Genomic DNA, 14803 nt, shown 5'->3' with positions numbered 1-14803 from the left:
GGCCAGGACAGAACCCATCTACGGCCACCAACACAGCACAGTGGAGACCTGCCCACGCTGCCAGCTGCTGTCCTTACCTAGGGGCTGATAGCCTTGTGCGGAGGGCCCCCCAAAAGGGCCGCGGCTCCCCAGGCCGCCGCTGCCAGCGATGGATCCGTAGGACATCTTCTCACAGAAGGCAGGGCCGCCGCCTTCCTGCAGAGCTGGAAGAAACCAAACCCGGGCAGGGAGGGAGGAAAGAGGGTTTAGCGCTGGGATTCAGGATGCACTCTGGCCCCGCCCACCCCACCTAGGAGTCTGATTCTGCTGCACCCTCACCTTGCAAGTCAACAATGTCTAAATGTTGAAAAAAAATCAAGCAGTAGTGACACGAGTGTGTTATTCAGAGGAAAGCATCAAAGATCTACTAGAAGAATCCAAAGCAGCTGACTCGGGACAGGAAGGAGGGCGGCTAGGGGTGACTTTTCTCTGAATTAACCATGTAGCGCTTCTTTACGCCATAAACTTCATGCATGGGTAACATAAAAATATCAAAGCTTAATCTGAAAAATTCCAATAAGATCATCCTCCAGAAAGATCAGTGTGGAAACAAGAGCTGCGGGCTGCAGGGGTGTCTGCCTTGAGCAGACAAGATCCAGGTGGGGGCCCAGCATCTCCTCAGATCTCTGGAAGGCCGCCCCATCATTGTCCTGTGCGGCCATGCAGACCCCAGGCAGGCACAGGGACCCAGGAGGACTCGGCCCAGTTCCACAGGTGCACCCGTGCACCTACTGTGCACCAGGCGCTGTGTCCAACGTGGTCAAGGAGGCCTGTCCCTGGCCCCGGGGACCTGAGCATCGAGTAGGCGACAAGGGATCCAACAGCAGCTTTCAGAGACCCTGAGGGCACAGCAGAGCCCCAGACCGGCGGGTCCCCAGGGCAGCAGCTCAAGCGGGATCTGAGCCGGGAGCAGAGAGCAGGTGGCCAAGCCGCAGAGCCACGGTTTGAAGGGAGGGGCAGGGCAGCCCTGGGAAGACGGGAGGGACAGCAAGTGTAAGGCGGTCCCACGGCCACCTGGGGGACTGGCGGAGGCTGTGGGGCGGCACTAGGGACCCTCCAGCCCAAGCCCACCATGCGCCCGGCCACAGGCGGGCAACTGGAAGGGACTGCGGGGCCCAGCCAACGGCACCTGTTGCTTGAGAGGCAAAAACAGTCCGAGGGACTGCCACCGATGTCCAGGCAGGTGAGGGGTCGTGGCAGTCCTGGTCTGAGAAGGGAAAGTCCCCAGCCTGCCGTCTCATCTAACCTGCAGTCTCACACGGCCTCTGCCTTTGCTCAGGAACTGGGAGATGGAGGCCATCCCACCGCTGGGCCACAAAGACTCGGTCCAGCCCGAGGACACTGGTCTGGGAACACAAAACGCCACCGGGCAGGACTCTGGGCCTCAAGGCCCTCGGGACCTGGAGCCCAGCGGGCCCGTCCCCGGTGGCTCGCGGGCACCCACACCCACCCCCAGGCTCCCCACGTGCCAGGCTGCACCCTCAGCTTCCTCCCCACCCCTCCCGCCCATCCGCCCACAGCCAGTTCACGCCCCGACTTCTGCACCAAGGTTCCCCCCGCAAGGGCAGGCAGCTGGCAGAAAGGACCCAAACGAGGAAGAGGGAGGAGCCGCTGGCAGCCCAGAGGGCGGGCGGAAGCTGCAGCAGGGCCAGGCCAGAGGGCGGGCGGAAGCTGCAGCAGGGCCAGGCCAGAGGGCGGGCGGAAGCTGCAGCAGGGCCAGGCCAGAGGGCGGGCGGATGCTGCCGGGCTGTGGTGTCCGAGGGCAGCCCCAGGCTGCCTCCAAACTGCCGGGCAGAGGCCAAGGGAGCAATGCCCGCTCCCCGGGAGGCCTCCTACCAAGCGGCTTCCGTGACCGCCCACCAGGGCTGCCAGCCTCCTCCAGCCTCGTGCCCCTGGCTCATGTTGGCGCCAGGCTGTGCCCTGGACATCAGCCCCCCGCCCCCCAGCAGCCTGAAGGGAGCCGTCTGTCCTCAGACTGCCCAGATCCTGTCCCCCAGGCACCAGAGGAAGTGCGGGTGCCAGGGAACGCCCCCAGCAATGCAGCCCTGCCTGCAGGACAAAGCCCCAGGCCCGGGGGAGGAGCGGCCTGCCAGCAGGATGCCAGGGGACGCGGGGCTGGAGGGAGCACCCGGACACGGCTCAGGCTGGGGGCCAACAAGCCGAGCCCCACGGCCAGCGCTGAGGCTGTGGTAGGGCCGTCTCTGCCCCGGATGGGCTCCCACGCAGGGCGTGACCTCTGCCTGCAGCTCTCTCCTGCCGGCCTGGGTCTCTCAGAGGCCGGGGCACCCCAAGACCAGGGCCGACCTTCCCAGCAGCAGACAAGGAACGGTACTGTCTAGACGGGGGTGCCACAGAATGGGCCCTGCCCCCCTCACTAAGCTGAAGGGCCCCCCCCCAAGGATGGAGAGCCGCTCCTCCCAAGCTGGGGCCTGCACAAGTCACTTCAGCCCCCGGTCCTGTTTTCTCATCTGTAACAGGGGGCAGCGCGCCCGCCCTTAGCAGATCAGGGTGAGGCGTCAATCAGTGGCCTTCAGGAGCTCACCTGTGAGCCTGTGCCCCGCGGTGACACGGAGCCACACGTGGCACTGGACAGCGGCGGTGAGTGAGGGCCAGGCCTGGAGGCCGGAGAGGCGAGAGCAGCACAGCTGTCCCTCCTTCCTCCTGCCCTCAGCCTCCCGAAGGCCTGAGCCGACCAGGAACCGCGAGGTGCGCCCAAAACCCAGAGCAGGAGGAGGGCACGGGGACCCCGCAGCCCCCCTGCAGGTACGAGCTGACCTCTGCCCGGATGGCTGCGCCTCGCCCTGCTGGAGCCTCTGCGAGGCCCTCCCGGCCGTGGCGACGGGCCTGACGGCAGCAGCGGGCGTCCTCCCCCCTGAAGGGTCCACTCCCGGGCCCGCCCCACCCGGCCAGGTGCCCCCCAGTCCTGAGCCGGGACCCAGTCTCCTCCCTGTAGGAGGTACCGGGAAGGGAGCCCCGGGGAGGGTGGGAAGTCAAACAAGAGGCGGCCACCCTCCAGGCACCTGTCCCCACGCTTCCGGGCCCCCGTTCCACTGCGCCCACCCGAACACCCACAAGCCCCAAAGGGCTAACAGAGCCTGGTATCCAGCCGCCCTCAGGCCGGCCTGCCCTCCCCCCGAGGCAGCCACATCAGGGCCTGCGGCCCCCATACCCATGGGAGGGAGTCCCAGACCACCTAGCCCAGAGGAACCACGGGGGCCGGGCAAGGAGCGGGGACCTGCTGGACCCACGGGTCCGCAGAGGGAGGTGCGCCCAGCCTTCCTCCCGGCCGAGCCCAGAGCCCCTGCCGCCCCGGCCTGCATCCCCAGGAGGGGCCTCAGCGCCTGGCCGCAGGCAGGGGGGCCGCTGCACCAGCTCAGGGACCTCCCCTCCTCCAGGACCTCGTGCTCGTCCTCCACACCTTCCCTCAGTCTCACCCAGCCCTCGTCCCCGCTGACAGCGCTCGGGACCTCACCCTCACGGCCCGAGCTCCAGCCACAGCCCCTCCGAACCCACCCCCAGCACCTCCGGGTCGCCGTCCTTCAGCCGTCCGTGTCCCCTCTCCTCTCCAGGCCCCGCGCCGACCCTGGGGCTCGGCCCTGCCACCCCTCCCTTGCCCGTCCTCCCCTCCCCCTGCACAAACACAACCCGGGTTAATCCAGCCCTCCAGGTGCCCTGGAGCCCAGGTGGGTGTCGTGGGCTGCTGTCCGCCCACTGTCATCGCCAGCCCCTCCCCAGATACACGGTGGGCCTTCCTCCGGCCACAGGCCAGGCCGGAAAATACACAGAAGGCCAGGCGAGGCGCTAAGGTTGCAGGTGCACCGGCCCTGACTCCAGAGGGTGCTATTCCACTGCTCAGTGAATTCCCTGTTCTTCACTGAGCCAAAACGAGCAAAGGGGTCAGGGGCAAGGGGACTTTGGGGGTCGGGGGGGGGCTCATGCCTCAACACCTGACCCAGACCGAGAGCGGCCAGGAGGCCTCGCCAGGGCATCCTCAGGGCCCACTCCGTGCGAGGCGTGCGGGGGCGATGGGGAGGCTCCCTGAAGGAGGCAGGGCAGAAGGAGAGCTGCCCGGGGGCCTCTCCCACTGCCCGAACCCTCCTGCTGAGGCCGCCCTCGGCTCACCTGGTCCCACGCCCGCCTGCAGGGGAGCTGCTGGGGCAGACCTGCCCCCGATGCTGCTCTGGGCCCAGCGGCCTGGCTCCGGGTCCTGACCTGCGTGGCTTAGAGACCGCAGCGCTGCCCCAGCGAGGGCGAGGTAGAAGGCAACACTGACGCCCAGTCCCGCCCACGCCACTCCAGGTGGAGGCTGAGCGGCCCAGGCTGCTGCCCACTGAGGGCCAGGAGGACACCATGCACCAGCCCGCGCACGACAGCCCGCAAGCTAGACCCGCACTTCCCCCACTGACCACCACCCACGGGCCCACCAAAGTGGCTTCCGATGCGGGGCACTGGGGAAGCCAAAGCAGCTCGGAGACCCCAGGATGAAGGCAAGGACATCACTCAAAACCAGGCTGCCCGGCACACCAGGCCCCGCATCTGGAGTGTCCTGTAGAGAGGACATCTGGGACCTGTCCGGGGTCATGGGGGCCTTGGAGGATGACAGGCGTCTACCGTGGGCCCAGGGGAGGGGGGGGGGGGGCCCCTGTGCCAGACATCCCCTGATCTAGCTCAAACCCCCAATTTTTTTTCTAACATCTTTATTGGAGTATAATCGCTTTACAAATGGTGTGTTAGTTTCTGCTGTATAACAAAGTGAATCAGCTATATGTATTCATATATTCCCATATCTCCTCCCTCCTGCGTTTCCCCCCCACCCTCCCTATCCCACCCCTCTAGTTGCTCACAAAGCACCGAGCTGATCTCCCTGTGCTATGCGGCTGCTTCCCACTAACTATCCATTTTACATTTGGTAGTGTATATATGTCCATGTCACTCTCTCACTTCGTCCCGGCTTACCCTTCCTCCTCCCCGTGTCCTCAAGTCCATTCTCTATGTCTGCGTCTTTATTCCTGTCCTGCACCTAGGTTCTTCAGAACCATTTTTTTTTTTTTAGATTCCATATATATGTGTTAGCATACAGCATTTGTTTTCCTCTTTCTGACTTAACTTCACTCTGTATGACAGTCTTTAGGTCCATCCACCTCACTACAAATAACTCGATTTCATTTCTTTTTATGGCTGAGTAATATTCCATTGTATATATGTGTCACATCTTCTTTATCCATTCATCTGTTGATGGACACTTAGGTTGCTTCCATGTCCTGGCTATTGTAAACAGAGCTGCAGTGAGCACTGTGGTACATGACTCTTTTTGAATTATGGTTTTCTCAGGGTATATGCCCAGTAGTAGTGGGATTGCTGGGTCATATGGTAGTTCTATTTTTAGTTTTTTAAGGAACCTCCACACTGTTCTCCATAGTGGCTGTATCAATTTACATTCCTCCCTTTTCTCCACACCCTCTTCAGCATTTACTGTTTGTAGATTTTTTGATGATGGCCATTCTGACCAGTGTGAGGTGATACCTCATTGTAGTTTTGATTTGCAATTCTCTAATGATTAGTGATGTTGAGCATCCATTCATGTGTTTGTTGGCAATCTGTATATCTTCTTTGGAGAAATGTCTATTTAGGTCTTCCGCCCATTTTTGGATTGGGTTGTTTGTTTTTTTGATATTGAGCTGCATGAGCTGCCTGTATATTTTGGAGATTAATCCTTTGTCAGTTGCTTCATTTGCAAATATTTTCTCCCATTCTGAGGGTTGTCTTTTCGTCTTGTTTATGGTTTTCTTTGTTGTGCAAAAGCTTTTAAGTTTCATTAAATCTCATTTGTTTATTTTTGTTTTTATTTCCATTTCTCTAGGAGGTGGGTCAAAAAGGATCTTGCTGTGATTCATGTCATAGAGTGTTCCGCCTATGTTTTCCTCTAAGAGTTTGATAGTGCCTGGCCTTACATTTAGGTCTTTAATCCATTTTGAGTTTATTTTTGTATACAGTGTTAGGGAGTGTTCTAATTTCATTCTTTTACATGTAGCTGTCCAGTTTTCCAAACACCACTTATTGAAGAGGCTGTCTTTTTTCCATTGTATATTCTTGCCTCCTTTATCAAAGATAAGGTGACCATATGTGTGTGGGTTTATCTCTGGCCTTTCTATCCTGTTCCATTGATCTATATTTCTGTTTTTGTGCCAGTACCAAACTGTCTTGATTACTGTAGCTTTGTAGTATAGTCTGAAGTCCGAGAGCCTGATTCCCCCAGCTCCACTTCTCTTTCTCAAGATTGCTTTGGCTATTCGGGGTCTTTTGTGTTTCCATACAAATTGTGACATTTTTTGTTCTAGTTCTGTGAAAAATGCCATTGGTAGCTTGATAGAGATTGCACTGAATCTGCAGATTGCTTTGGGTAGTATAGTCATTGTCACAATGTTGATTCTTCCAATCTAAGAACATGGTATATCTCTCCATCTGTTTGTATCATCTTTAATTTCTTTCATGAGTGTCTTATAGTTTTCTGCATACAGGTCTTTATTCTCCTTAGGAAGGTTTATTCCTAGGTATTTTATTCTTTTTGTTGCAGTGGTAAATGGGAGTGTTTCCTTAATTTCTCTTTCAGATTTTTCATCATCAGTGTATAGAAATGCAAGAGATTTCTGTGCATTAATTTCATATCCTGCTACTTTACCAAATTCATTGATTAGCTCTAGTAGTTTTCTGGTAGCATCTCTAGGATTCTCTATGTATAGTATCATGTCATCTGCAAACAGTGAGAGTTTTACTTCTTTTCTGATTTGAATTCCTTTTATTTCTTTTTCTTCTCTGACTGCTGTGGCTAAAAATTCCAAAACTATGTTGAATGATAGCATTGAGAGTGGGCAACCTTGTCTTGCTCCTGATCTTAGTGGAAATGGTTTCAGTTTTTCACCATTGAGAACAATGCTGGCTGTGGGTCAAACCCCAATTTTTAAGAAGAGAAAACTGAACTCAGGGAGGGAAACCGACTCACCCAAGTCACAGAGACAGACGGGGTATAGGACAAGCCCCCCCACCCCCCGCCCCGTGGCTGCAGTCCTCCCACCCGCCCTCCCCAGTACTCTCTGTCCTGGGTACTGCGGTCCCACTGTGGTCCCACAGCTGCAGAGGAAGAGAAGAGCAACTCCCGCACCTGCCTGGTACCCTGCCAGCACCCTCCCTGCCCACTGGAGTTGGCAGGCAGCGTGTGAATGCAGTCTGCACTGCGCACAGACGGTGAAGAGAGAGATGTGAGTGGGTACACAGAGCCGCACAAAGGCCACTCGTTCACACAGCTGTGAGTGTGATGTTCATCTTCTTCCCAGCTTTGTCCCCTAAGACGGGGTAACGCCCCAGAGCAACGGACATGCCCAGCACGCAGATCTTAGTTACAAAATATCATTCTTCACAAAAAGGAATTAAGATTCCTTGGAGAAATGGTTGATTCCAGGACTGGGCAGAGAAAGTAAAAGATAAGCCTAGAATATTCTGTTACACAAAAGAGTAAGGAAGTGCTCAAAGCAAGGTGGGGCTGTCCCAAAAGGACACAGGAACCAGCTTGAAAGGCTTCCACTGGCCAAATCTGAGACAACTTGAGCATGAAAATAGACAATGGCGGGACTTCCCTAGTGGCGCAGTTGTTAAGAATCCGCCTGCCAATGCAGCGGACACGGGTTCGAGCCCTGGTCCGGGAAGATCCCACATGCCATGGAGCAACTAAGCCCGTGCGCCACAACTACTGAGCCTGCGCTCTAGAGCCCACAAGCCACAACTACTGAAGCCTGCGTGCCTAGAGCCAGTGCTCACAACAAGAGAAGCCACCGCAATGAGGAGCCCGCACACCGCAACGAAGAGTAGCCCCCGCTTGCCGCAACTAGAGAAAGCCTGCGCATGGCAACGAAGACCCAATGCAGCCAAAAAATAATTAATTAATTAATTTTTTAAAAATAGACAATGGTAATAAAAAATAACTTTTATTTATTACAGCCTTATACACTGACAACTGGGGAAGGAATGATGGAATTAGCAACATCGTGGTCATAATTGATTCAGGCAAGAACGTCCAGTGGACCTTAGAGCTAGTGGGTGAAAGTCCCATGAGTAACAGGATATTCCCACAGTCTCAAAGTATCTTCCCCAAGAAACTTACTAGTTAAAAATGGAAAAAGACCTTGTAGAGGAGAAACCTGGCAGACCAGTCACCTTAACCCAAGGACCTACATCACACCATCGGGGACATATCAGACGTCATGTGCCTCCTGCTGCCACACGCTGAGGAGGACACGGCAGCGCTTTCCAGGTCCGCCTGCCAAGAACAAACAACTGTGGAGACATCAGACACACCCAGCTGAGCGAAAGCCTGCAAAACAACTGACCTGCAGTCTTCACCAATGTCAGTTTCGGGAAACAAAGACAGACAGAGGAACTAACCGTCCAGGTTCAAGGAGGCTAAAGGGACGTCATTCCCCAAAACCAACACACAACCCTGGATTTCATTTTGCTAAGACAAGTTACTGGGATTCCTCACAAGGTCTGTCCTGTGAACACCAGTAAGACCCTTAGGCTAGAGTACTGGCTGGTGTTAATGTCCTGATTTTGATAACCGCCCTGCAGTTACATAAGAGATTACGTATTTGGGGATCGAGGAGCATCACGTCTGCAGCTCGCCAAGCGGTTCAGAAGAACACACGACGTTCGCACGAACACAAAGAGGGAAGGGGATGAAGCAAATACGGGGAAACGGTCACACGTGGGGAATCTGGTGGAAAGGTAGGCTTTCTGTTAATCTGGTAACTTTTCTTTAAAACTAGAATTACTATGTCCGAGAGTTTTAAGTTCAAAATAAAATGAAAATTCTACTAGAGTATTTTTTTTAATAAATTTAAGAAAGATGCAAGATATGCGTACTGAAAACTAAAAAAAAAAAATTATTAAAAGAAAGTAAAGAAAACATAAACAAATGAGGGGCCACGCCGTGTTCGTGGGCTGCGCACCAGGACTGCACAGCTACAGAATCAGCTGTAACACAGTTCACAGGCAGTAACACGCACACATGTCCGACATATCTTCTAAAACCAAGAAGCTCCTCCCACTTCAAAAATAATTAGACAAGTCTTGGAGAAAAAGGAAAAAAAAAACACTAAAATGAATAAAGTGCTTTTAAAAAAGTGAAAACACTACATGTGAAAACCAACAGAACACGTTTAAAGCAGTGATCAGACGAAAAGTCATAACACTTAACATTTCATGAAAAGAAAAGGAAACAAATGGACTTCATTCTTAGCTCAAAAAGTTGGAAAAGAGCAAAAAGAAAGTCAAAAGTAACCACAAGGAAGAAAGCAATATAAATATAAGCTAATAATATTAATGAGGTAGAAAACAGAAAAACAATAGACCTAATTTATAAATCAAAATCCTGGGGGCTTCCCTGGTGGCGCAGTGGTTGAGAATCTGCCTGCCAATGCAGCGGACACAGGTTCGAGCCCTGGTCTGGGAGGATCCCACATGTCGCAGAGCAACTAGGCCCGTGAGCCACAACTACTGAGCCTGCATGTCTGGAGCCTGTGCTCCGCAACAAGAGAGGCCGCGACAGTGAAAGGTCCACGCACTGCGATGAAGAGTGGCCCCTGCTCGCCACAACTAGAGAAAGCCCTCGCACAGAAACGAAGACCCAACACAACCAAAAATAAATAAGTAAATTTATTAAAAAAAAAAAATCTTGTTTTCTAAAAACTACTAACAACCAATAGCTAACTTAGTCAGGAAAGGAGGGAAGAAGCCACAAATACACAATATAAGAAATGAAAAAGGAGGCAAATCACTGAAACAAAAAATTTAAGGAATCATTAAGGCTCTACTTTCAAATCTCTATACAAATAAATCGTAAAACATGGACGAGATGGATAATATCTTAGGAAAACGAAGTTCACCAAAAAAAAAAGCGACCCACTGGAGACAGAGAGCTCTTACAGACAAATTTGGATAAAAGAAATAGAAAGTTATCATAAAAACCACCCAACAGAAAATACCAGGACAAGATGGTTTTGCGGGGGGCTGGGGGGAGGGGGGATGATTCCACCACATTTCCAAAGCCAAATACTTCCCGGGCTCCATAAATTATTCCAGGGTGTTGACGACGCAGGAGAACCTCCTGATTCTTTTATGAAACATGTACAACATTGATACGGAAACCTGATGAACACAGTGCAAAAAACGGGAAAGTTACGAACCAGTATTGGCTACAAATATTGATGCCAAAACACTAAATAAGATACTAAGAAACAAAATTCAAACCTGATTTGTTTATTTTTCTAGGAATGTGGGGCACGTTCGCCATTAGGAACCCTGTTAATGTGACACCACGTTAACAGACCGAAGGGAAAGGCTTATGAGTTTCTCCACAGACGCCAAAAACAGACGCATAAACAAAGCTCCTGATGAAAACAATCAAAAATCTTTCTTAAAATGGTAAACACCCTTTAATCCTAAAACAGGCATCTGTTTAAAGGGAAAGTACTGGAAGCAATTCCCAGAGATGCAGGAGAGGGCAGAGGTGCCCTGCGTGTGCAGCACCACCCAGCGCCGCTCCGGAGGCGTCGGCAACACAGGTCAACAGGCGAGACCAACGGGACGTGGGAAACAGAAGTGGGACCAATGCCAACGGCACGACGGTGAATGGGAAACCCTGAGACAAGGTTCAAATTCCAAGAAGTAAAAACTTGGGCAAAGCAGCAGCGTATAAAACTCACATACAGAAAGCAACCGTCTTCACATACACACACCCAGTTAGGGGACAGAATCGTAAGGAAAACCCCAGTCACCAGAGTAACACATCAAGGAATGAAGCTAACATGAAATGGGAAATACCCCTGAGCTTTAAAACACTCCAGAAGATGGAAGGCCGAGAGGATCGCATGGAAAGCCATCCTTGTCCTTGGATAGGACGACCCTATTCACAAAGACGTCCCTTCTCCCACCCCAATAAAAACACCAACAAGGGCTTCCCTGGTGGCGCAGTGGTTGAGAGTCTGCCTGCCAATGCAGGGGACACGGGTTCGAGCCCTAGTCTGGGAAGATCCCACATGCCGCGGAGCAACTGGGCCCGTGAGCCACAACTACTGAGCCTGCGCATCTGGAGCCTGTGCTCCGCAACAAGAGAGGCCGCGACAGTGAGAGGCCCGCGCACCGCAATGAAGAGTGGCCCCCGCTCGCCGCAACTAGAGAAAGCCCTCACACAGAAACAAAGACCCAACACAGCCAAAATTAAATAAATAAATAAATTTTTAAAAAAACAAAAAAAAAAAACCACCAACAAGCATCTTTATAGAGCCAGACAGGCCGAGGGAGTTCATGTAAGAAAACGCTACACAAACAAGCAGATAAAAAGCACTGCTTCCCCCAGACGTAAAAGTCCCAGAGAAAGAAGTGCTGATGCTGCTACGACACAGATGAACCTTGGAAGCGTCACACCGACTGAGCGGAGCCGGACGCAGAGGTCACGCACGCACGCACGATCCCATTTCTGCGAAATGCCCAGGACAGGCAGATCCACGGCAACAGCACACAGACAGGTGGCTGCTAGAGGCTTGGGCGGGGGCAGGGGAGTGACTGCTAACGGGTGTGGGGCTTCATCTAGGGTGATGGACGTTCAACTCTGTGTAGATACTGAAAACCACTGGACCGTACATGTCAGAAGGGTGAACTGCAGGGTACGTGAGTTACATCTCAACAAAGCTATCATAACAAATGCTAGAAAGTCTCTATAATTAAAACCAGGCAGGAAAACACCAACAAACCAATGGAATAAGAAAGTAAGTCTAAAATCAGACCCGCATATGTATGGATGTTTAGGATAGAATAAATGCAGCACCTCAAATCAAAGGAGAACTTTTTAATAAATAGTGCTGGAACATCTGGTTAGCCACGTGGAAAAAAAGTGGTTCATGCCTAACACAATAAAAAGAACATATGCTAAAGGGATCATGGCTATCCAAGTAAAGGATAAAACAAAGTATCTGAGAAAAGAAGCGCTCCTCTTCAACCTGTATGCAGGGAAAGTTTCCTAAGTAGGACTCAAAATCAAATGCTGTGAACGGAGAGACTGGCACATGTGACCACTGCCTCATGGAAGCTCCCCTCACCTGGTCTCCTCCTCCATGAACTGGGCCCGACCACAGCACCGGCCCCCCAAGGGGTGCAGGGGTAAGGGAGCTGTGTGTGCAAAAGGCCCCAGAACCAATGCTCCCGTCCGTCCCTGCTGTTTCCTGCCCCAGCACCCGGGGGTCAAAGGGACACATGCTCACCAAGGCCATGCGGCCTCTTCCGGGTCCTAGCCAAGCCCTGCACCTGCTTCTGGATCCTTCCTCTGCTCCTCCAGGCCACCTCCCCATCCCGACCGCAGCAATGCCCCAGCACTCCCCTCCCTCACCAGTCTGCTGAGACCCCAAGCTCTCTGGGACGCCTCTGTGTGTGTCTCCCCCCAGAAAAAAGGTGGGGGTAGGGCAGGCCCCCAGGACTGGGCAGGGGGCACGCGGACCAGGCTGGGAGCTGAGCACAACTCCCTGGGGAAGAAAACCATCTGGTCTTTGAAGGAGCCGCAGGGCGCAGACCCAGGGCCACGGGAGCTGGCTCAGGCCAGGCGCAGGCACCTTCAAAGGACAGCTGGGCGGTCTTAAAGGCCCTGCGAGCCAATGCCTGGCCCGGCCGAGTTCACACACACGGGAGACGGGACAAACACCCCACCCACGAGGGAGGCTGTGACAACCTGACTCTGCCCCAACGCCTCACCCCCAGCTTGTCTGAGAAACCTAGACACAGACACTGAAGACAAGTCAGCCCTGCCATCCTCCAGGAAGGAGGCCCAGGGCGGCCTCAGGCCTCCTGCCTGCACCATCCCTCGGCCGCAACCCCCAGGACCTGCCCCAGGCCACTGCGGGAGCCTGGGTTGTGAGAGGTGGGGAGCCCCGAGAGTAGGGGACCCCAAGACCACCACACCGCAGAGGAGATGACCCCCCGACCACGCCAGGATGTGCCCAGGCCCGGGCTCCTGACCACAGGCTGGGCAAGGGGAGGCTGGGCAGAGCCGAGGACGGGCCTGGCAGAGAACCACCCCAGGGGCCCACCAGCTACCTGCTGGGCCGGGGCTCCAGAGCCCAAGAACCTGGCCTGAGCCCATGGCTGTCGGAGCCCAGCAGGAACCGAGACCCCTCCTGGGAAGGACAGAGACGCAAGAATGTGAGACAGAGGGAGGCCTCGACATAGATGGGAAAGCAGGGAGGAACACAACCCCACGTGATGAAAAAGAAAGAGCCCCCTTGGCCTCCTCTGAATGTGCGAAGGAGCAGGTCTTCTCGAGATGTTAGTTACAAAATTCAGGGAAATTAAACACTAAAGTTCATTCACTGGGGACTTGGCTTCCAAGCACATCACTTTAGAAGTGGGAAATCCATGAATTACAGGCCCCTGGAGGGTTCTCGCAAATGAAAACCGTATGAAATGGGGGAGAGACACTGAGATGCAGACAGAACCAGTGGGGCAGGGAGAGGCCGGGCAGCGGAGGGAGGGACCCAGTCCCACCTCGGTGCCCTGCCCTCAGCGGTGGCGGGGGAGGGGACCCTGCGAAGAAGGTCCCCACGGCTCGCCCCCCCCAATCAGACTGTTCAGCTAGACAAACCCACGCAGGACAGAACCTGTGGGGGCCCAGCGCCTGGCAGAGCCCAACACCCAGTCCCCTGCCCCCAGGGAGGTGCCGGGCTTAGTGAAAAGACGAAACCCAAAATCACAGCACAGCAGGAGTGGTCCCCCACCCGAGAGCGCACTCCCATGCAGCCGGGGTCCACTGCGGAGGGATCGGGGCTGGTGGCCCTGGGGGAGTGCAGAGGCAGGGCAGCACCGGCCCCTGCAAACCGATCTGCAGACGGCACCACACCCTGCACCCCAAGAGCTCTGCTCCAAGGAGCCAGACAGGAAGCACTGGGAAGCCAGAAACGTTACAAAATAAAAAACAGAAAGCTACGAACAAGCAAAACAGCCAGCAATAAACAATTAACTACATCACGTTAGGTATCTAAATAGAGTGTGATGAAGTGACTTTAAATAGTGTTAAAAGTATGTACTCAGTCGTGGGCGGGAAATGCTCACACACAACGCTACGGTGAAAAATGATGCTGGAAACACAGGACACACAGTTACCCTGAGGAGTGCGTGTCCTGGCCACGGGGACGGAGGGACCGCCACTCAGGAGAACTGCTCAGCGGATTCTTATGAAGACACATCCACCTCCGCCAGGGTCGCCCCACTCCTGGGCACCTGGACATCATCACCCACCCTGAAAGCAGCCCAGACGCACACCAACGGGAGCAGGGACACGCCGGGGTCCTCCGTCCGCTCAGGCTGCTGACACGAGCGACACACGCAGGGCTCGCAGAATCCTCGTGTCGAGCACGAGAAGCCCCCGGTGATCGCGTTCATGCGACAGTGGGAAGAGGCACGAGGAACCTCCAGGGATCACATCCCAGACCCACGGCACACGTGCACGGACCAAAGACGGGAAGGAAACGCATCACCAGGGCCTCGAAAACACGGTGCGGGGCAGAGGCAGCACCACAGAGGAGTACGAGGTGCCAGACCCCGTCCACGTGAGACGTCAGAACACACAAATCCACAGAGACAGGACGTGGCCCGGGCTGCCGGGGGGAATCGGAGGTGGGAACGGGGAGTGACCGCCATGGCTACGGGGTTCCTGTGCGGGTGTGGAAAA

The 14803-nt window shown here is 54.4% G+C and overlaps 1 protein-coding gene across 1 annotated transcript in view; it reads right to left on the bottom strand.

Annotated features, from left to right (window-relative positions):
- The window catches only part of TSNARE1 (t-SNARE domain containing 1), a 131599-nt gene that overhangs the window by 101582 nt on the left and 15214 nt on the right, over positions 1 to 14803 (bottom strand). Inside the window, 1 exon segment of the mRNA XM_036830978.1 lies at positions 78 to 203. Within this exon segment, the coding sequence (XP_036686873.1) occupies positions 78 to 165 (88 nt within the window). The 5' untranslated portion in view covers positions 166 to 203.

The sequence above is a fragment of the Balaenoptera musculus genome, chromosome 17 (genome assembly GCF_009873245.2).
Source record: "Balaenoptera musculus isolate JJ_BM4_2016_0621 chromosome 17, mBalMus1.pri.v3, whole genome shotgun sequence".
In the NCBI taxonomy this organism is placed as follows: domain Eukaryota; kingdom Metazoa; phylum Chordata; class Mammalia; order Artiodactyla; family Balaenopteridae; genus Balaenoptera; species Balaenoptera musculus.
This window is presented reverse-complemented; position numbering and strand designations above follow the sequence as displayed.